Source organism: Quercus robur, chromosome 8, assembly GCF_932294415.1.
Source record: "Quercus robur chromosome 8, dhQueRobu3.1, whole genome shotgun sequence".
Lineage (NCBI taxonomy): Eukaryota > Viridiplantae > Streptophyta > Magnoliopsida > Fagales > Fagaceae > Quercus > Quercus robur.
In genome coordinates, this window is record NC_065541.1 from 14,425,274 (window position 1) to 14,448,513 (window position 23,240).

General features: G+C 32.7%; 1 protein-coding gene and 1 long non-coding RNA gene across 5 annotated transcripts; both read left to right on the top strand.

The window, feature by feature from the left end:
* Nucleotides 1–3,922: 3,922 nt before the first annotated feature.
* Nucleotides 3,923–4,611, top strand: LOC126694718 (uncharacterized). Its single transcript, XR_007645863.1, has 2 exons — nucleotides 3,923–4,048; nucleotides 4,159–4,611. It is a non-coding gene; the product is annotated as an uncharacterized LOC126694718 (long non-coding RNA).
* A 10,725-nt stretch (nucleotides 4,612–15,336) lies between these two features.
* On the top strand, nucleotides 15,337–19,285 carry LOC126694719 (sufE-like protein 2, chloroplastic). Of its 4 annotated transcripts, none has more exons than XR_007645864.1 (3): nucleotides 15,337–16,190; nucleotides 18,023–18,210; nucleotides 18,893–19,285. XR_007645864.1 is itself a non-coding variant. In XM_050391177.1 (3 exons), the coding sequence occupies exons 1-2, from the start codon at nucleotides 15,534–15,536 to the stop codon at nucleotides 18,189–18,191; spliced, it is 744 nt and encodes a 247-aa protein (XP_050247134.1). In that variant the 5' UTR covers nucleotides 15,337–15,533; the 3' UTR covers nucleotides 18,192–18,210; nucleotides 18,893–19,285. The 4 variants fall into 4 exon arrangements, 2 of the variants coding, with proteins under 2 accessions (XP_050247134.1, XP_050247135.1); XM_050391177.1 differs by having other exon boundaries at nucleotides 18,105–18,210; XM_050391178.1 differs by lacking the exon at nucleotides 18,023–18,210.
* The last annotated feature ends 3,955 nt before the right edge of the window (nucleotides 19,286–23,240 follow it).

Here is a 23,240-nt window from a genome sequence, read left to right on the forward strand (position 1 = left end):
TTTCTTAACAAATAATAACAATTTTCTTCTCATTAAAAATAATAATAGTACTACCTTTCTTGACTACTACCTTTCTTGACTAAAGCTGGTATCCCTGATGGAGTACTAAATGTTGTAACGGGTTTTGGATCAACTGCTGGTGTAGCCATAAGCTCTCATATGGACATTGATGCGGTAATTTGAAATCACAAAAATTACATTCAATAAGGCCATTGTATATTCCCAAATAAGATAATTGCCAAATACACATAAATCTCAGAATTAAAATTCCAAATAAATTCTTATTGTGGGTGATAGGGGAGCAGAAAATTAGTCAAACTCCGGTTCGTCCAAAAGTGTCGTCCAAAGCTAGTTGAGTAAGTTCGACCAAGAATCACCCCAGAAGAAGTAAAAGTGTTCATGGACAATAATACTACTCTTGATCAATGAAGTCTCCCATGGATGACATGCTCGTCCATGAACAATCATCAGATATTCGTGGACGACCAAATCGTCCTACACTAGACGGACGAATATGCAACACTTAGAACTTTCGACTCTCTGTAGCGGTTACTAAACCCGTAACTATCTCAACGAATCCATCAAATAAGTTAACTTCCGTTAGCGGTTACAATTTTAGTAGCCGTTGAGGAAGTTAACTCCGGACTCGTTGGCTTCCACAAATCTTGGGGAGGTTATTGGACAAATAACCGTCCCCAGGATCCCTATATAAAGGACCGGTCTGAACCCGACAAAGGTAAGAACTTTTCTGAGACTTGACTCCCGAATACTTGGAATTACATTCTTGAGACTAACTTCTACATCGGAGGGGGTTTGGCCGGTCTCCTCTTTGACTGTGCTTGCTTTTTGTAGGCTTTCAACCGCTTCAGTAGCCCACCGAAGCCAGATCGTCCACCTTACTGATTCGGAGCAATATCAGTGGGTATATAACAATACCCAATTTCTCATGTGGATAGGTCCATACCTTAACCTAAAAAAGCCCAACCCATTTTATCTAATAACCATGAGATGTATAAAGTTACGTGGGACAATCATATACAATTAAAGCCAATCCCAAGCCCAGCCTCACTCATGGGAAAAAAATGTTAATGATTGCATGATACACTTACTCTTACTGAAGTAAAATAAGCCTCGGATAAAAACTATATTTGGGCCCGTTCAAATAAATTGATCAAGCCCAAAGTAGAAGAATCACTCATTCAAGTGGTGCGACAACATAAAAATCTTCAACTAGTATACTTATTCGGCCAAATACAAATACACAAACACAAATAGAGAATCCCTCCCTCAATTATTTCAACCGCCATTCCTTCACTGCAACAGCAAACTATTCAAAAGTCTTCTCTGTAACAACAAACGATTAAAAAGGTGAGCATGCTTTCTTTCTATTCAATTACCGTTCCGAATTGATTATAACTGTTCACAGATCATTTTCCCACTATTGAGTTTAATTTTCTAGGGTTCTTCTTTTATCTCAATCGAAAAACATGAGTTCCAATTTTCTCCTTTTTTATTATTATTATTTTTTTCCATGTAAGAGTTTTTCGTTAAGATTTCACTTTTCTTTTCTCATTGTCTTTTCTTTTCTGTTTTGCTGCATTACTCAATAAATATTAGAATTGGATACCATTTTCGTTATTTTTCCATTTTTTTTTCAATCTCTTGAAATCTTTTTCTTCAATTGTTGTAATAATTAAATGTTATTTTTGTTTTAAAGATTTTTATTACATATTTCAAACTAAAACATTTAAATAGCCTAAAAGTTAGATTGTCGCTTATGTTGCAAATGACAGATTTTACTCCATAATTATATATAAATTTAACTGATATTTAAATTATGCAGATAATACAAATTCAAAAGAATATGGAGTACACAAATTTGAAGCAGATATTAAGAGACAAAGATAACTCAAAAGTGAAAGTTAGAGTTTTACGAATGTGGGATGCAATTAATATAGCAAACAACAATGATCTGATCAGCCTCGATATGATATTGGTTGACAAAGAGGTAATTTCATAATTGAATCCCTTTTAGAATAATTTTTACTAATCTTTCTTCATTAGAACTTGCAACCAGTCAATGTAAATTGGTTGTTATGTACTGCTGTTATTGATTAAAGGATAATTCATTTGAAATGTTCGTAGGGAACATTGATACATGCAAGCATCAGAAAGAGTCTTGCTCAAAGTTTTCGTCCACAACTAATTGAAGGGAGTATATATACAATTACAAATTTCTTAGTAGAAGAATATAAAGGGAACTATCGTCCAGTACATAACGATCTTAAATTACTTTTTAATTCAACAACTTCAGTCACTAAATTCAAAGGATTTGACCATTCAATACCTCAGTTCCAATTTGAATTTGCTGATTATGGAACAATAGCTTCCCGTTGTTATAACACAACTTACTTAACTGGTAATTTTAATTATTTTACAAGCCAAGCATCTACTTTTACAGAGCTAAAAAATAATGCAATTCATATCTTAATACTGACTTTTATTTTTTTTTAAAAATGTGCTCTTACCAGATGTGATTGGCATATTGGACTACATTGGAGCCATTGAGGAGATCAAAACAAGAGGGCATCCAACAAAGATAAGAAACATTCAACTGTTATTAGAAGAGTAAGATATATATACATTTTTTTAAATTTATATGTTATAATTTTTATATAACTCAAACTTACATATAAACAACTTCAGGAACAAATCCGTTCAAACAACTTTGTGGGGGAAATACTGCACAACAAATAGATGATGATTTCTACAAAACAAATAAAGGGCCATTCATAGTAATAGTCACTTCAACTATAGTGAAAACTTTCAGAGGTAACAATTGATTAACTCATTTATCAAATATATAATATTTATGTATCTGTAATGCTTATAAATTTTATAAATTTTTTTATAGGTCAATATCAGCTATCATCCACTTTTGCAACAAAGCTGTACATAAATTTAGACATTCCAGAAGTTGCAGAAATGAGAAACAAGTAAGTACTATTACACTTTTTCTTTACAAGAGTGTACCTACTTAGCAATATTCTTTAAACGATAGATATATACAAATAGAAACTGTTCTGTTACTGTTTTTATGAGTTATACATAATTTTTGATTAGATACAGCACAAAAGACATAAACGTAAAAGATATACTGCCAAAGGGACTCCCTAAAATTCAAGATGCAGAACTGGCCTTACATAATAAAAAAACAGGTGCTGAAATAAAGAACTTGGAATGGAACTCAAAGACAAAGGTATCAAATATATTCTTACATCATGAATTTATCATAATTAGTAACTGTCTATGTGTTTTATAATAAAATATAATTTTATAAACTGACTAATCTTTGTATTATAGAACTTGATGGTAACATGCAATGCCAAAATCATTAATATCAACAACAAATATGGATGGTATTATGTTGCATGTTTTATATGCAAGACGAAAGTGAAACAAGTCAAAGGAGTTCTATTGGTTGAACGTTGTAAAAATGAGCCAAAATTTGGAGTCCCAAGGTAATTAAAAAAAAAATATTTGATTTGTAAATTCTAAAACACACACAAATTATATATAACATTCTATTAACAACTTTGTATCTAAAACAGCTATAGAATACAAGTCCAAGTACAAGATGAGACCGGATCAACCACATTCATATTGTTTGACAAAGGAGCTGAGAAAATTATTTCTAAAACTGCAAAAGAATTTGCAGAGATGCAAGAAGAGGTAATTTCATATATAAATGTCAGCCCTATATATTTATTTTCTGGAAATTGAAGTTTTAATACTTTCTTACCAATGTTGCATGTATATTTATATATATTGCTAATTGTATGATACTTTGTTTATACAGATGTTGAAATTAGATGAGAATACTTTACCAAAAGAGATTCAAAAAATAATTGGCAACGAATATTTGTTCCAATTGCATCTTGATGAATATAATTTGAAGTATGGAAAAGAAAATTACACGGTCTCAAAAATTTTGGAGATGGAAGTTTTACATAAGCAAAAAGACTCAAGTAAAGTTGAAGAACATCAGGTGATTGAAACATACTTACTTCAACTTGCTTACTATATGATTCAAACATTAGTCTACACATAATCTACTTTACATATCTAACTGATACATAACAATGCAAATTATTGCAGGAAACAATGGAGGAAATTGTAAGAAAATCAAGGAAGGACAAGTACATAGCCAATCAAAAAATAGAAATAGGAGAAACATCTGTTCAAAGACCTGAAAGAATGCCGCTCCAAATGCTTCAAAAACGTCAAAAAAGTACTAAGCAAATTGCTACAAAGAAGAAAAAAAACTGAACTCTATTGTATATACTACCTTACTCTAAAAGTCTTTATGTATTTCATAGTATTGTTAATTATTATTTTTTTTCCTTTAGAAGAGTAAACTGAATGTATTGAATAAAGCTGACAGATTAGAACAGCGTTACTATAAAATGTAATTATATTTCACAATTTGGTATATTAGCCACTGTGATGGTCCCAAAATGGTTGATTTCAAAGTGTATAAGCTGAATGAAGAATGTAGACAACAGGATTTGCTTTATTAAAATAAATAGATTTTCCCCTATTGTTCTGTTATTGTAAAGTAAAAAGTTATGTGTGTTCAGCTACTACATCTCTATTTTTTTGGTTACTTTAATTTTTCAACTAAGTCAATATAGTGTATATAATTGTATTATGGCTGTTTGGATCAGTTATATATCTGCTTGAATACATCAAAATTTTCCTTACAATGTCAATTGTGCTATTTTTCCTTCTCAATTGCTTAATGGAACACTATGGAGTTTTACCTAAGAAATATAATAAGTTAAAACAAGTTTTTTTTTTTTTTTTTTTTTTATGAAATAGTATGCCATGGTTTAGATATATAAATATAACAATCTAAATTTTTCTTCCCATTTCTTTTCCTCTCTTCCTTTTTATTTTAAAAGAAATATAAAGATATCTAATTCTTACAACTTTATTACTTCTAATGAAACCATTTTTATAGCTATACACAGGTTATCATTTTGATCTCTTATTTTTTTAGGAGGGTTAGTTATACAGTGAAAAACATGTCTGTTTATTTCAATTTAATTTGTCAGGATCCTTCGTAAATACCATCAAAAATAGAGTTGTAATGACTAAGAGTCTTAACAATGTATAACATATATTTAAAGCAATTACCTGTATTTTCTTATACTTATGAGATTTTAAATGATCCCGCGCATCGTGCGGGTTAAACACTAGTTTACTGATAATTGATCCATCGATAAATATTTATTTACATTTCAAATCAATTGACTTTTAAACAAGGTGGTAGACCATTTGTCAATGAGCCATTCATTATGATTTAATTTGATGATTGGATCATTGCCAAACACTAGGCCTAGGGAAGGAAGTTGAGGAAAAAAAAAAGTAGTAATTGGATAAGGAAGATTCGTTTTGATTATTTCAACGTACTTCATGTTGATTCAGCCAAAAAAAACATACTTCATGTTGAAATGGTTGATAGTTACATTGGGCTAATGCGCTTCGTAAAAGAAAGCAGTTAACTGTATCAAAGAAAAAGTAATTCCTGAATCCTGATTAATGGAAAAACTCATCAGCATACCAAATGACATGTACCATTTTTTAATACTTCCAACAAAAATTGTCATATTTAGAGGGAAAAAGTAACTTTGTTGTATAAGACCTTTGGAGAGAAACATTTATTAGGACAGAGTTGAGCTACAAATTTGAATGTGAATGTTGATAAATTCACTATTAGATTATATTTTTTTTCTTATATTCTGTATGCTTGCAAAATTTCTAAAATATCAAAGATCAATAACTATATTATCAATCAAGTTTTTAAATTTCAAATTTTTGTAGTAAAAAATTATGCATAACAAATAATTTTATAGATTAAATAGTAAATAACATCCGATTGACACAAAATATGCAGTCATATTAATTTTTTCAGTGGGAGTTGTAGTCATTGGCTACAACCTAATTTGTAACCAAACTTTGGTCCTATTAATAATTGTTTCGAAACATATATGACTCTTGTGAATTTTAATTAAATTCATATATATATATATATATATTCTGCAGTGCATATCTGGTTAAAATTTGGATTTAATTAATGATGAATTGTAGTATCATCTACCCCTCTTATTCTACCCATATATAACAGATATATTTGAAGAGATTAAGCTAATAAGAATGAAGTTTAAAAAAAAAAAAAAACAGATTGATGTCTTGGTTTGATAATAAAGAATTATCATTAGAAGCAAATGTCATAAGTTGAAACTTTCTAAGGAAAAAACATTGATGTTTTATGTTTTAGGTGACTGTAAAAGAAATTATTAAATTAAACAGCCGCCCCAAAAAAAAAAAAAAACAAAAAAACAAAAAAACTAAAAAACAAACAAACAGCTCCTATAAAGTGTTGTCTTGAAAATTATCATGAGACTCCAACGCAATATAACAATTGTATATAAACTTAGTTGTAAATTATCTATTAATTTTTTGAAGTTAATATAAATGGTTGGACTTTAGTGCATAGTGTCATCCATGATCCACCGAATATATATATATATATATATATATTTATATTATGGATTTGAATAATCCGTCTCTTCCAAATTAAAGACAAAACTGCTTACAAATCATATCTCCCTGTAAAATTGGAGGTATTGGGTAGTAAGTATGACCTTTATAAATTATTAAAAGAAAAAGTTAACGAATGCTCTAAAGTAATTGGTTTAAGAAATATTTTTAGAAATTTATTATGGGAAAAAAAAAAACTAATTTTGTTTTTATAGTTTTTATATTTCCTTTTAAAGTGATTTTAAAAGTTTCTCAAAATGGTTTTGTAGGGATGAAATTCCCAAAATCAACAAATGGGCCTGTGGACCCGCACAAAGCCCAACCATGACCCAACAGGGAAAAGGGGCCTGAGTGACTTCCGGCCCAACCCTGTTGAGCCCGGTTCGATCCAAAAGACGTCCGAGGAGGAATGCCTCCTCGGACACGCGAATATGGGCCCAATGTGCGTCCCCTCCACAGTAAAGAACCCATCCAGGTGAACGTGGGTAGGAGGGTGAGCCTCACACAGCAAGAAAGAAGAAAATTTAAGATATCAGGGAGAAGCCACAACTGCTGCATTAAATGCAAGAAAGCTACTTTTTCAGCCACATTAATGTGGAGAAGACAGGCGAACAGTATTACATTGGCCAGTGCAACTCACAGAAAGATAAGGAAGATGTCCGATGGGACAGGCACTCAAGTGAAGGTCCAGATGGCTAACAAGTGTAAGGTTCTTATCAATTCAAGGAGGCTATATAAGAGAAGGAGATCCCCATGAAGAAGGGATCGGAGAATTAAGAAAAAAGAGAGAGAGAAAGGTTAAAGAACTCTTTAGTCTGTAAACAAAGCAAGAGGTGCACGTATACGTCTCCTCGGACCGATATCTTATCAAACATAAGCGGAATATTCTCACGTTCAACGTATTGCATGGCGTACATCTAACTGGCGTTCACTTCGTCTAGTCCTAGCTCTGTAACCCACTCTCTACAAATTCATTGTCTGGGGACTTTTGGGCCAGAACCACTTGCTTGCTGGGCCTGGGCCCCAAAAACCGCCCCTACAAGTTTATTAACAAATACCCTAAAGGCAATTGTAAACCCTTCTTTAAATAGTATGTCATACGAAAGTATATAATTAAGACTAGGTCTTTTTTTATTTCTTCCCCTTTTAGCGTACTTTAATGAAAACCTAGGAATTCAAGCATGATAGAAATAAAAGAGGGAACAAGATTACATAAGAATTCAAGAACTACAAAGTACAAATAATAAAGCAAAAATTATTATTTAATATTTTTCGTTACAAAAAAGATAATTGATTAAATTATATATTGATTTGAAAAAGTTAGAGTACCTTCCCGAGGATTAAAAATAAAAATTGATTTCATGATTTTTTTTTTTTTCCATATTTACAAAGAAGATAGTTGAGTAATAAATTATTTATTTGACAAAGATAGAGCATAGTTTTAAAAACCAGACTGAACCGGTCGGTCCGACCGGTTTAATCAGGATTTGGGGCCAATTTGGTCCGTTAGTACCCCCAAAACCGGTCAAAAACCGGGCAAAAACCGGGGTTGAACCGGAAATTAAAAAAAAAAAACGGTTTGATACCCAGTTCGGTTTTTAAAACCATGAGATAGAGTACCTTATTAGAAAAAGAAAAGAAATTATTTCAAGATTTTGTTGAAATATGGTGAAAAATATTTATTAGGAATTCTAGAGTACTAAATTATTTTCTAGCTTAAAAAAGAAACAAAGATTTTTTTTTTTGGGTCATGCTAACTATACTCATTAACAATCCATTTTAAGAAAGTTTTAACATCACTTTTATGAAAAATGAAAAAAGCTGTCAAAACATTAAATTTTTTTATTTTCCATAAAAACTTTTTTTAACTGGATTGTTCGTTAGCATTTCCTTTTTTTTTTTTTGTTTTTTTTTGTTTTGTGTTCTTTTTTCATTTTCTGTCTTCAGTGTCACATCCACGTGGATCTCATGGAAACATCATCAAAGAAAGTTTTTTTTTGAGAATGCATCATCGAAGAAAGTTGAAAACTCTGAAACACTTATCTCTCTTGGTAATCAATGCCATTTTTGGACCTTTTATCCTTTTTGTCATGTCTTTTTTTTTTTTTTTTTTTTTTTTTTTGAGAAACAACAGTATAAAATTTTTCCTTTTATCCTTTTTTTTTTTTTTTTTGTCATGTCTCACTCTGAAATTGAAAATTTTCGCCAATAATATATGGTGACATTTAATGCTACACGTCACAGATTTCTTAGTCTAGGAAGCAACAGTATAAAAATCAAATGCCATTTTTGGACCTTTTATCCTTTTTGTCATGTCTCACTCTGAAATTGAAATTTTTCGCCAATAATACAGGGTGACATTTAATGCTACACGTCACAGATTTCTTAGTCTAGGAAGCAACAGTATAAAAATCAAATTTGAATATAAACTATGGTTATGTTAACAGATGTCCTTAGGTCCTTAGGGTAATTGTTAATAAATCATAATAAGAAAATTTTGACACACTTTTCATGAGAAATATAAAAAAATGTCAATAACATTTATTATTTTACCATTCTCTCAATAAAATGTTTTTAAAAATAGTTCTTAAACCAATGCCTTAAAATTGGTTAACATTTCTGATAGGCTACAACCCGAATCAAACATGATTACGTACTTGTCAATTTTTTCTATTAACTTGACTTTGGGAATAAAAATGCTGACCATCACACTTAAGGACAAACAAATTCTATACCTAAACATTTTATCCAAAATATGATTCTTTTTGTCTCTTGTCTGAAGTTTATACCATAACATTTGCACTACTGCAAATAAAAATGCTTTTTAGGCTGTGTTTGGTTGCCGTAAAACGTTTTCCGGAAAATACATATTTTCCGGAAATGCTAATTTCCGGAAAAGGAAAATATTTTTGTGTGTTTGGTTGCATTTCAAAAAATTTTCCGGAAAAAATTTTCTGGTGTTTGGAAAAGAAGAAGGAAAACACAAATCCAGAAAAACACAAGCCACAACCCAGAAAACACGAATCCAGAAAACACAAATCCAGAAAACACGATCGCGATCCGAGATCGCGATCTCGCCGGCGCGATCTCGCGAAGCGTCGATCGCGGTCGTCGGACTGGTCTTCTCCTCTCGCGCGCGCGGACTGGAGATCGGCGCGGACTGGTCTTCTCCTCTCACGCGCGCGTGCTCTCTCTCTCTCTCTCTCTCTCTCTCTCTTTTTCCGGAAATCTTTTGAAGTGAAAATGAGGGGAGAAATTCATTTCTGGGTCAAAGGTGAAATTAGTGGTCAACCGGAAATCATTTTCCGGAAAATAATGTTTTCCGTGACAGCCAAATACATGGATTTTCCGGAAATTGATTTCTGAAATTGGTTTTCACCCAATTCAAACGCAGCCTTAGATACTGCAAATTATAAGTTACTTTATATTTTCTTTTTTATGACGACTTTAAAATATATGCTACAATATTATTCATTCCTAAATTTTACATGAAATTTATTTTTTGTCCCTTAACTATTAAAAAGTTTTCACTTTTTGTTTTTAAACTTTTAAAAAAAATTATTTTTAATCCTTAAACTATCACTGTTTTAAAAACCGGACTAGACCTGTCGATTCAATCAAGATCGAATCCCAAAAAGATTCATTTTCAATTTTTTGACTGTTCTGGTTTTTAAAACTATGTAAACGATTTATTTATTTATTTTTTTATCCTTAAACTATTGGAAAAAGTTCTTTACAAAATTTAGAGATAAAAAACAAACATTTTAAAGTTTAGGGAGGAAAAAAATTTGGTAAAATTTAGGGACAAAAATAATATTTTGAGCTTAGAATATATTTAACGGATTGTATCTACTACTTCTTTTCTTTTAATTGAGAGAAAAAGATAAACCAAAAGATTTTGGTTATTGTCCACAAATTACCAGTTTGATTAGTTTTTATGAGTTTTATGGGAACTAAATCACCATTCAATTAAGGGTCACCAAATATCTCTCAACCAGTCCCAGTCGCCTGCCGACCCACTGGGTTAATGGGCGGCCTAGCCTAGTACTGTTATGACACATAGGTAGCCCAATAGCCTAATGGGCTAAGCCATGGACCGGTTTTTCTACCCATGGACACTCGTTGTTCGCCGACTCTTTAGCCCAAATTGTTTCTTAGGCTGTTAACCCTAAATTTAAAACAAAATAATTTGGGGGGGGGGGGTGAGGGTTGAACTTGAGATATGAGAAAGGAATACTTTAAAGCCACACACTTAATCAATAGGATGCTTAAAAGTGATTGTGTTAAATCATGCTTACTAAATACTTCCCCCATCCCAGTTTGTTGGTCCTCTATTCTATTTTGGGATATCCCAAAATGAAGTCCTCTTTCTAAAATTAATAAATAAAATTTCTATCTTACCCTTTAATTTATTTTAAATGTCAATACCATTATTTTTTTATAGTTTAAATTAATGAGGCTAGTTCTGGAAACTTGCAGTCTAGTAGTATAGTAACTTTGATTTAAAAAAAAAAAATTGGACATTTTTTAAATTAAAATATAGAAAAAGAAAAAAAACATTTAAAAATTAAATAGGTTTTGAATTCTTTGATTCTTTCTATAGGGATAAGGGCCCAAATTATATATTGGGCCTTGAGCCTTGGTTGAGAACGTGGGGTGATTCGAGGACAAATAAACAGTAGTGAGGGGGTTAAGCTCAGAATCCCATGAGTAGGTTACAAATGGGAAGGTTGGGTAAGGTAGGCCGAGGAGGAATATCTCCTCGGATAAACCAAGCATAGGTCAAATGTATATCATATCGTTCAAAGTGATATTCCAGGAAGTTCTAGTGATAGGGACGTGCATCATGAACGTACAAGAGGGATGGGAGCTCATAAATATCTAAGAGAAAGCTGCTACCATCACATTGAATACTTTGCAGCTAACTCCCTAGCCACATTAATAAGGAAATGATCTTTGAACATTGTTTTTTCAACCTTACAGCTACTCCCAAAGATTTCAGGAAGGTGTTGATGGGACAAGGATCAACTTGAGCAATCTACTGTCCATGTGTAAGGGAAGGATGAGAAGGGAAAATAGTATAACTTAGAGGGAGAACCCTGAGAGAAAGGGGGGGGGGGGTGGGGAAGAATTGGGAGAGAAAACACTGTAACATTCAAAACTGAATCTGTAACCATTTTCCATTGATAAATATAAGAACTGACCTCCTCAGATTGGGCCGAGGACGAATTTACTTAGATAAAACCTTTCTACTTTTGCTTAATTGTCTTTTAAATCCATTCTAACCGTTATTCAACTCATTAGGGCCTAGTTCTCCAACCCACACTCTACAAATTCATTGTACTATACTCATTGGGCCTAAATCCATTTACACTTTGGGCTTGGGCACCAAAATGGGTCCTTACACTTTCCTTTATAAAAAACAAAGAAATTGATTCTTTCCTTATTTTGTAATGATGCAATTATTCTCACCCTAATATATTTATGAACACATCAATATACTTATTTATTCAATCAATAAAAGTTAATCAATGGTTTTTAAAATATATTTAATGGTTCAATTTAATGATTTGTGTTTTGTGATGTAATATAATTATAATTTTTTTATTAAATTTTATAAACCCATTAAAGGCCTATTAAAAAATCCTAATAGCCTAGTACACTATAGACAAAATGGGCATTTCCCATGGGTAGGGCCATAGGCTGGAGTTTTCCCTTTGAGCTGGCCTAACCCACCTAGTCAATGGCCTGCTAAGCTTGGCCCAATTGGCCCATGGGCCAAGTAAAAAAATGACCCGCCCTAGCCCACTGCTAGCCCTTACATTCAATTTACAAAACAATAAGGTTAGTGTGATCAATTATGATAATTGATACCTATATTTTTTTCGTAACAAATTTCACAATTACTGAGTTAGTCAACTTAAGTAATTGAGGTGAGTTCCAGTTAGTTTAACTAGTAAAGTCTCTAATGGTTAAATAAGAGATATGGAGTTCAATCCCCGCCTATGCCAAAAATCGATTGGTGTCTTGGTCTGATGATAAAGAGTTATCATTAGGAGCAGACGCCATAGGTTGAAACTCTTTCCAAAAAAAAAAAAATAATAAAAATAATTGAGAAAAAGTAGAGAGTCCATAAATGTTAGTTGTGTCCACCATATATGTGAGTGGTGGACACAACTAACATTTATGAACTCTCCACTTTCCCTCTCCCTTGTGTGTGAGTATGTGTTTGTTTCTCAAAAAAAAAAAAAAAGGACAATGATTTGCTGCATATAAGTGTGCAGAAGTTGCTGCAAACAAGGTTAGGTGGCAACAATTCATGGTGACACTTATCCTAGTATCATGTAAAATGCACATGCTTAATTTTAGTTTGTATTGTTCGTTAACTTAAGTTACAACGTTTTCTCTCTCTCTCAAACGTCAAACACGCAAAAAGGTTAGGCTCTCTCTCTCTGAAACCATCAGACTCTCTCTCTCCTCTCTCTTCCCCTCTCGCTCTCTCTTCGAAATCATCAGACTCTCTCTCCATCTTTCTTCCTTCTTCTTCGTTCCACTCATCAGAAACCACAACCACCTAAACCCATAAAAAAGCTCTTGCTGCCAATCCCACCTAAAACCGATGATCCAACATGCAACAAGGAATCCTCCAAAATTTTAGATCCGATCTGTGCACAGTGAAGATTTTGGCTCCGATATGTGCAAATTTTTTGGAAATCGGGGTTTAGATATGATGCTAAATCAAATGGGTTTTATGGGGATTTCATTTTGTTTTTTGTTTTTTGTTTTTTGTTTTTTGTTTTGTTTTTTTTTTTTTTTTTTTAATGAATTTTGGATTCTTGCTATTTGGATGCCAAGAAAATATTCAAGATTGAAATTAATGTACTTTTTGATGAATGAAACTAATTCAAAGCTTCTTGAGAACCTATAAAAAAAAAAAAAAAAAAGGTTCTTGAGATGAAGGTAGATTTATCTTTGGCTAGTTTTAATGCTTGAGATGACTGAGTGTTTTTTTTCTTATATGCGTGAGATGGCAAAGAGAGAGAAAGGGATGAATGAAGAAGGTGAAGAAGAGAGAGAAGAGATCTAATGGCTTGATGGGTGAAGAAGAGAGTGATTTTGGATTTTGAGAGAGAGAGAGAGAGAGAGAGAGAGAGATAGAGAGAGAGAGAGAGAGAGAGAGAGAGAGAGAGTGCTGCTATTTTAACGGAGAAAGTTAACTCAAATCTAGTCATGTGCATTGCACATGACCTTAGGACAAGTGTCACCATGGATTGTTGCCACCTAACCCTGTTTGCAGCAACTCCTGCACACTTGTGTGTAGCAAATCCTTATCCAAAAAATAAAAAAAATTGTGAAACATATATTCTAGGACCACACATTGTTACAACTTGATGGTATATGTAACTGTGATTAATGAATCATTACTTTTATATAGACTCACCACTTTTTTTCTACTATTTACAGTAACACATGTCAAGATTGTGATTTGTGATAATTGATAAGAGTTTTTTTTTGTTTTTTTTTTTTTTTTTTGAGTTGATAAGAGATAAGAGTTGTGAAACAAAAGTTGTGTCCTTATACTTTCTTATTGTGAAATTTGTTATGATAAAAGTTATGACTATAGATTAAATAATAACCTACCAAGTATCAAATCAATGTTGTAAAAACTGTTTTCTTTGTAGCGTTGCTCTTTACAAAATAAAAATATTTTGGATGGATAAAGTGATGGGAAAAGTTAGCAAATGTTCTAAGAGTATTAGTTAGGAAATATTTTTAAAAACTTTTTATGAGAAAAGAAAAAAAATTTTGATTTTTTTAATACAAATTTATATATATATATATATATATATATTTTTTTTATATATTTTTATATAATTTGCATAAAAACTTTCGACTAAAAGCACCTGTTAACTAGGAGTGTCAATGTTTGATACAAGCTACAAACATGACATAGCTTTTTATAGATTAGAGTTGGGCCTTAATAGGTTCGAGTTATAAACGGATCGACCCAAAAGTAACATGATAAGAAACGTGTTATAAAGCAGAAAAACTCACGTTGGTGGTATATGCAACTGTGATTTGCCAAACACCTACATCCCTTGTTGGTAGGCCTGCGATGGTGGCAAGGTTTGAGGAGAGAGAGAGAGAGAGAGAGAGAGAGAGAGAAGTGGAAGGGACTAATGAGAGAGGAACGGGGGAGAGAGAGTGAAGGACAATAATAAAAGAGAGAGAGAGGGAAAGAGAAAGAGAAGAAAAAGACAATAAAAAAAAGGAAAAAAAGAAAAGAAACCTACTGCAGGTACAAGTATCCCATTTACTATATCAGCTAATAAAAGAGAGAGAGAAGAAAAAGAAAAAAAAAAGAAAAAAAAGAAAAGAAAGAAACAGGTACAAGTATCCCATTTACTATATCAGCTAAATTTATTTTAGCAATAGCAGCCTAGGAAATGGTAATTTTGGAGAAATTATTAGGTCCACCAATAGGACTATTGATGTCAATAAAATATTTTTATTTATGCAAATGTGGCATTATTAATATTTTTTATTTTTTATTCTTTGTGCTGATTAGAAAGTTTACGCATACATTTACATAAATACATTTTCTTATTAGTAAAAAAATTCACATCAAGAGTCCTTCCTATGTAAGTAATAATCTAAGGCCCACTAACACTCTCTATATGACTATATAAAATTAAAGATTCCCCACTCACATCTACAACTACACAAAACACAACACAACACGAGCTCTTAGATTCAGAGAACAACATTAACACACACAAACAGTTCGCACTTTAAGGATCTCCCTCCCATTTACTAGCTCTCTCAACTATTCTATTCTTAACCAACTCTCTCTCTCTCTGACTTTTCACTTTCTCTTACATTAATTTTCCTACTTACATTTTTTTTTGTTCCTCAGAAACAACAACATGGTCTCTGGTCCAACAACAACAACACTTTCTCTTTCTTCTTCTTCATCTTCTTTTTTGTTTAGTTTTAATTCCCTGAAATTTTCACAGCGAGCTAGGTTGAAGTTTATAGACAACGTGAACGAAAGAAAATTCACGTTCGCGCCTTTGAAATGCATTCGCATATCGGGTTTCGATTCGTGTTCCGCCTTGACGGCGACGGAAGCCCCGCTAGCTCAGTCGACGGAGCTCGTGTCCGACAAGCTCCACCGCCTGGCGACGGAGTTCAGGGCCCTGCACGAGCCAATCGACCGGGTGAAGCGGCTGCTGCACTACGCGGCGATTCTTCCTCCGGCGGACGAGTCGAGTACTCGGGCGCCGGAGAACCGGGTCACGGGGTGCACGACCCAGGTGTGGGTGGAGGCCGAGTTGGACGAGTCGGGTCGGGTTCGGTTCAGGGCCGACAGCGACTCGGAGATTTCCAAAGGGTTCTGCTCGTGCTTGATTTACGTGCTGGACGGTGCGGATCCGGAGGAGGTGGCCATGGTCAAGGTCGACGACTTGTCGGATTTGAACGTTGGCTTGCACGGCAAGTCGCATTCTAGAGTCAACACGTGGCACAATGTGCTCGTGGCTATGCTGAAGAGGACCGAGGCTTTGCTCCCACAACAACCTCAGGTTAATTATTAGCTAATAACAATTACAATCACAACTGCTTGTTTTTTTGTTTTTCTAATTATTAAAGATTTCATTTTGTTTTTATTTGGTTTTTGGAATTTTGTTGTTTACTTTTGATGATGCATTAATAGTGTGAATAGGGAATAGTGAAAAAAGGGTATTTTTATTTTTTATACGTAACTAGAAATAGAAGAAATGTATAAGATTTTTTTTTTTTTTTTTTTTTTTTTATCGTGGATGATCTTCAAGTCAACGGGCACTTTTTTTTTTTTTTTAATCTTTTTATTTATTTTTTATGTAACTAGAAATAGAAAAAATTTATAAGAATTTTTTTGAGAAACAAACACAAACAGGATAGAGCAAAAAGAGTTAAATATATAAGATTTTGTACCGCACTTCTGGTTGTTTTTATCAGAAATGTTCAGATTCAAATTTCATTCCTCCACTTAAGATGTATCTTAAAAAAAAGATGGATTTTACTAACGTGTGTCTAAGGGCACACATTAATTTCTATTTTTAGATAAATTTTTCTTAAGAATCGAAAAAGTAATAACAGTTTTTTCAATTTTCAAAAAAATATTTTCAAAAATAGAAAACTTAATGTGCGCCCAAGAACACTGCTTCACCCAAAAAAAACACAGAATTTAACAGAGATTCGGTCAAAAGAAAAAAATAGAAGAAGAACACAACAAAGCAAAAAGACATGGGTTTTGTGTCTTTTGAAGAAGACCCCACTTGGCACATACCCTCATAGTTAACACTTAACACCCTTTGGAGAAAGAAGATTGTCAGAGGCAGCAACCATTGGCAACCACAAGAAGAAGCAATTGATTGAAACACTAATGGGTAACCTTTTTGTGAAATCTGTTCTTGGTTGTAGAGTGTGCCATTGATCGGTTTTTGGTGTTTTTTGGGCTTAGTGGGATGTATTATTTTATTGTAGTTAGATATATTATTTTATTATGATGTTTATATTATTTTATTGTGTTGAAAGCTAAAATAGATCCATTGTAGTTTGATATTTTGTAAAATGAGTAGGTAAAATAGATAAAGTAGTTTTTTGTAGTGCCAAATAGCTAAAAAAATAACTTCATTGCTATGGATGCTTTAAAATAATGTAAAGTTTTAAATTTTGTTAGGTATGAGTTGGTGCTGTTTTAGTGTGAACAGGGAATAGGGGAATTTTTTTTATTAAAAAAGGGTTTTTTTTTTTGTGTAAAAAAAGGGTATTTATTATGTGATTAGAAATAGAAGAAATGTAATTTTCAAAAAATGAAATAGAAGAAATATTTAAGATTGCATCACCAATGACCGTATCTGTAAGAGATGTTCAGAGTTCAAATTCCCCTCCTCCACTTAAGATGTGTAAAAAAATGAATAAGATTGCATTTGTTTGAGTTTTTTTTTTTTTTTTTCAGTAGTTACTTTGGGAGAGGGGTGATTTGAACCTTGGATGTCTTAGTCAGAGATATTAGGAGTTACCAATTGAGTTATAAGGCTTTTAGAACATCTAATTGGGTTTCTCTTCATGTTTTTTTATCTTGCTATTTAGTTGATCTTTTCACTTTATGCATTTTGCAACCCAGGGGCTTAGAACATATTAATTTGTGGAAATGGGAGAAATTCAACTATGCTAATTTGAGGAAAATTTTGATGATTCTTCTGTATTTGCCTTTATAATGAATTTTCTGGCAGTGTTAGGTTCATAAGATTCATGCTGTAAATGCAAGCAAGGTTCTTTATAATGTGTTGAAGGTTAAAGAACTTGTTACTGTAATAAATGACAAGAAAATAGGTGTTTTGTTGCTTATTTTTATTTTATATGGGTCCAGAGTTGCAAGGGGTATTAAGTATTAACAACTGCGGAGAAGATTTGGCCTCGTATCTAGACATCTGAGTCATTGATTATGGCAGATACCACAAGATGGCAAAAGCTGGATGCCAATTTATCACGGTCTTAAGTGTGGATTTTATTTGGGAAAACGTGTGTGCGATCCTTGATTAAGCTGGATTTGGGAAGGTATTGTCTTACTCCTTATTTGTTTCTTTCTTTTTGGCAGATTTGTTAAGCTAATGAATACAAAACAAACTTTTCAACTACCTCTCAATATAACGTGTCTTTCATTACGACAAGATGGCAACTCCTATAGGCTTTAGGGATTAGATTCATGCACTGGTGGCTCATCCCTTGACTACAGGAACCCACTTGAGATTTTTTCAGCAATAATTGGTTCTTTCAATAATGTGCTTGCAACTTGGATGTACACCATTAGTCCAACCTACCTCAAATAATTGATTTTGTGCCCTGGAGGCTCAGCTTTGTGGTCCTTCTGACTATATTGCCATTAGCCAAAAGTATAGACTTTTTTTTTTTGGTTAACAGTATAGACATTTTAACAAGCTTGCTAGTCCTTTTGTCACTTTTAAGCGTGCCTTTCTGTCACGTTTACAATCTTGATGTGTGAGCTTGTATTGGACAAAAACTGTTTTCCCTTCATTCATGAACTTTATTATTCTCCTTCACTATGCCTAATATTCTTCTAATGTTGTGCAAACAATTCTTAAGGTAGATTTTATTATCTCTGCCATTTTGCTCTGTTCAAGTATTACCTGTGCTTCTTCTAATGTTGTGCAAACAATTCTTAAGTGATGTTGATGTATTAATTGGTCCATGCTTTTTTATGTGCTGAATTGTTTTCCAGGGATTCCTATAGTATAAATTTAAACATACTTTATGGACCTGATCCCTACATGACTGCAATATTACCAAGTTGTTTCAGCGGATGGCTATAATGGGAAATGAAAAGGTTGCTGAGATATATCCAGGACACCACGAGAGACTTCGATAGTATCACTGTTGCCTTGCATGCACTATTATCATGTAACTCTTTAGTTGCTTTAGGGTTTTTTTTCTTTTCTTTTCTTTTTTTGGGTATAACTACTTTTTAAGATATGTCGTATGGATTAAACGTGGCTTTTGGATTTTATATCATGTCAATTTTGTTTACTTTCTAGTTGTATCTTGTATTTAATAAAAGGAATGTTCTGTAAAAAGTTTCTTTTACTGGAACTTATGACCTATCCTCCTTCAACTTTTTCCTTTGTGTCTTACTGATGACATGGTTGATATGGTTCTGAATTAAATTTTTGAATCCATCTTCATTAGCAAAATCAGCAGCATATTAAGATAATTGTGCTTTTAATTAATCGGCAATAATACTTTTACTTTCTTGTGTTTATTGGGATCAAATAAAAAAGCATTTGAGTCAAAAATCAATAAGTGAAACTGCATCAAAAGTAAATTAAAGGTATTGTCGCTGTAGAAACTGAATTGGAAGTTTTATCAGGGCATTACACCAGGAGCAAGTAGGAAAATGTTAGAAGTAATGTATACGAAATAGGAAGTGAACAGATTATATTCCATGTTCCTCTAAGGGTATGTTTGGATAGAACTTATTTTGCTGAAACTGAAAACTGAAAACACTGTAGCAAAATAATTTTTAAATGTGTGAATAGTATCGTGGGACCCATTTTTAATGAAAAAGTTGCTGAAAAGTGTAATTTGTGGGTCCATGAACAGTGCATAAATGCACTGTTCACGGACAAAAAGTCAACAAGTGCGGCTAAAAAAAAAAAAAAAAAAAAAAAAAACTGAAACGCAGGAAACGCAAAACGTAGACGCAAAAGCTCAATACAAACACACACTAAGGGTGTGTTTGGATAGAACTTATTTTGCTGAAACTGAAAACACTGTACCAAAATAATTTTTAAATGTGTGAATAGTATCGTGGGACCCATTTTTAATGAAAAAGTTGCTGAAAAGTGTAATTTGTGGGTTCATGAACAGTGCACAAATGCACTGTTCACGGACAAAAAGTCAACAAGTGCGGCTAAAAAAAAAAAAAAAAAAAAAAAAAAAAAAAAAAAACTGAAACGCAGGAAACGCAAAACGTAGACGCAAAAGCTCAATGCAAACACACACTAAGTGTGTGTTTGGATAGAACTTATTTTGCTGAAACTGAAAACTGAAAACTGAAAATACTGTAGCAAAATAATTTTTAAATGTGTGAATAGTATCGTGGGACCCATTTTTAATGAAAAAATTGATAAAAAATGAAATTTGTGGGTCCGTGAACAGTGCACGAATGCACTGTTCACGTAAAACTGGTCAAATGTTGCGGCTACTGTTCATGTACAGTACATAAACAGTAGCCGCTTGTGAGGGGGAAAACGCGTGAACCAAAAAAAAAAAAAAAAAAAAAAAAAAGGAGAAAACGTAGAAAAGGGAAACGCAACGCAGCAAACGCGAATACAAACACACCCTAAGGCTGGGTTTGGATAGCGTTGCGTTTCTGCGTTTCTGCGTTTTTTTTTTTTTTTTTTTTTTTTTTTTTTTCACGCGTTTTTCCCACAAGCGGCTACTGTTCATGCAACAGTAGCCGCAACTTTTGACTGGTAAGCTATGAACAGTGCACGGATGCACTGTTCATGGACCCACAAATTTCATTTTTTATCAATTTTTTCATTAAAAATGGGTCCCACAGTACTATTCACACATTTAAAAATTATTTTGCTACAGTGTTTTCAGTTTTCAGTTTTCAGTTTCAGCAAAATAAGTTCTATCCAAACACACCCTAAGACTGGTATGTTTATTTAAAGGAAATAGTTTTACACTTTTCTTGCTAAATATGGACAGAATTCTATCAATTCAAGATGGACAGTTGATTACATCCAGGGTTACATAAGCATAATCATTAGAATTTAATATTTCGTTGATTTTCCCATTCGAAATCATTAGAATTCTTTCTATATTGGATCCATTCAATTTTGTGCTATTTTGCTTGTGTTTAAAGTTACTGAAATAATTTTAGTCACAAGTTGCATACTTTGTTAATTTCTATAAATCTTTTATACCAGGATGGAAATGTATTGTAATTTGTACATAACTTATTAGGACATGATGTCTTGGAGAAGATGAAGGATATATATTCTGGGGAAAAAGTTCTATATTCTGATAGTACATATGTGATAGGTCGTTTTGAAGTTCCAGGGGAGATTTTTTTTTCCTGGAAATTGAAGCAGAAACTATTCTTATGGGAGTTGTGGGCTCCACTCAAAACATATTTGATTTTGTCAAGCAAAGGATTCAAGAGGCTTTAGAGACAGACACCTACCTTCAGTACCTTGTTTTTGTTGGGGACTGTGAAATGGAAAGTGTAAACATCAATTATTGTAGCACTGGCAGGGGCAGCTTGCCACGTTCTTATAATTGCTCCTCATAAAACAGCAAAAATCAGCATCAAGATTGTCTTTTCAGCTGATTGATTGCCAAACTAATCTCCACATCCCAACTTTCTAGTTTCTATCACACAAGCAACTAATGAGAAATTCTGGCCACATTCTTTGGATAAAGAACAATCACAGCACGGATGATCTCGGAAGTCAGGACAAAATGTTATGTCCCAGACAAAGCTGGAACAGCCGTGGTTGATACAATTGAAGTCACGCAGCTGAAGTTACCAAGTTGTTGAGGATTCAAATATCTGCTATGTTTATGTTCTGTTAGTTCAATTTGACTGCAATAAGAATTCTTATTATTTAGGAGGTTAGGTTGGTTGTGATCAGGTTGGTTCTCTATTATTTAGGAGATTGAGTTGATTGTTATTAGGATATAGTACCCTCTTTGAGATTATTATATATGGGGATGGTGGCAACCAACGGAATCTTAGCAGATCGATGCTGAGCTTGATACCTATCGGTGAAGAGATAAGACCCTCCTAATTCTTTTACCTTTTGCCTTTTTGCTTCCCGTTCCATAAATTTCTTTGGGGTTTGTATCATTACTGGCCAAGGCTGTATCATGGTGTCCAACTACCTCACACTCAGACTCAAACCACTAGGCACCACAACTGTGGATGGTAGGGACCTTGATGTAAATTACGAGTTTTTAATAGTCAAGGACCAAATTTGAATGAGCCCAAACCTAGAGCACTTGCATCAATAGGTGTACGTATAATAGAAAAATATGTAAAATTTACACATATTTATCTAAATATAACTTATATTAATTAGTTATAATTGTGTAAATTTACAAATTTACTACAATAATTATATAAATTTATATTGAAATTATTTATTTTACATTTAATTTTTTTTCTTTACATATCCCTAGAATGAAGAAATGAAGGAAGAAGGAAGAGAGTTAATGGTAGTTGTTGTGTGTAAAAAAAGATATACAATTAAAAAAAAAATTAAGAAAAATTAATATTTTAATGAAATATAGTATAAAATAGATAATATGATGTGAGATGTTTTAAAAAGTATGTAAAATAAAAAAAAGTATGTTTTTATGTTAAAAAAAAAAATTGCACCAGCTAATGCAAATACTCTCTTAAAGGTGTAGATAGCATTTGAACATCTAATTTAAATATCAAGTTAAAAAAATCAAGTTACAGTGAGTAAACGTTTTTCCCAAGAATTTTCCTTTATTGAGTAAAGAAACTTTTACAAATATATTTATTAAAATTCTAAGGACTTTTTGTTCTTTCACATCAATTTTTTCATATTGGTTATTAATTTCACATCCACTTTTATGTGTTAAAATATGAAAATTTTCATATCAATTATAACCTTTTATAAATATGTGGGTAAAATAGAGAAGTGAATTAAGTATATTTTTCCAAAGAGTAATACTACTATTATAATTTATTTTATAAAATTTTTAGAAATTATTGATGACACAAATTTTTACTGGTTCTTATCTGAGTCCACCACTAATATCACTTTTTTATTTGTCAATAACCCCTAAAAAAAAATAAAATAGTTCCTCTTTATTATTTTCCTTCGAAATTTTAATCAACCAAACCACAAGCAAAACAATGCTTCTCACTTAACCCAAAGCACTTTAAACAACCAAACAAACTCCGGTAATGGTAATGCATGGCAGCCTTTGCATGGAAAAACCTAACGTGGGAGCATGAATGCACCCACATGCCACCATGGCATATAGCCATCCCAAGTATATTCCTATGCCAAAACCAGCCCTCACCA

What these genes read in the sequence shown, in the direction of transcription:
- LOC126694719 (XM_050391177.1), top strand. Translation starts at nt 15,534, where the DNA reads ATGGTCTCTGGTCCAACAACAACAACACTTTCTCTTTCTTCTTCTTCA. An exon ending in TGCTCCCACAACAACCTCAG is followed by an intron (nt 16,191 to 18,104) that starts GTTAATTATTAG and finishes TGATTATGGCAG; the next exon opens with ATACCACAAGATGGCAAAAG.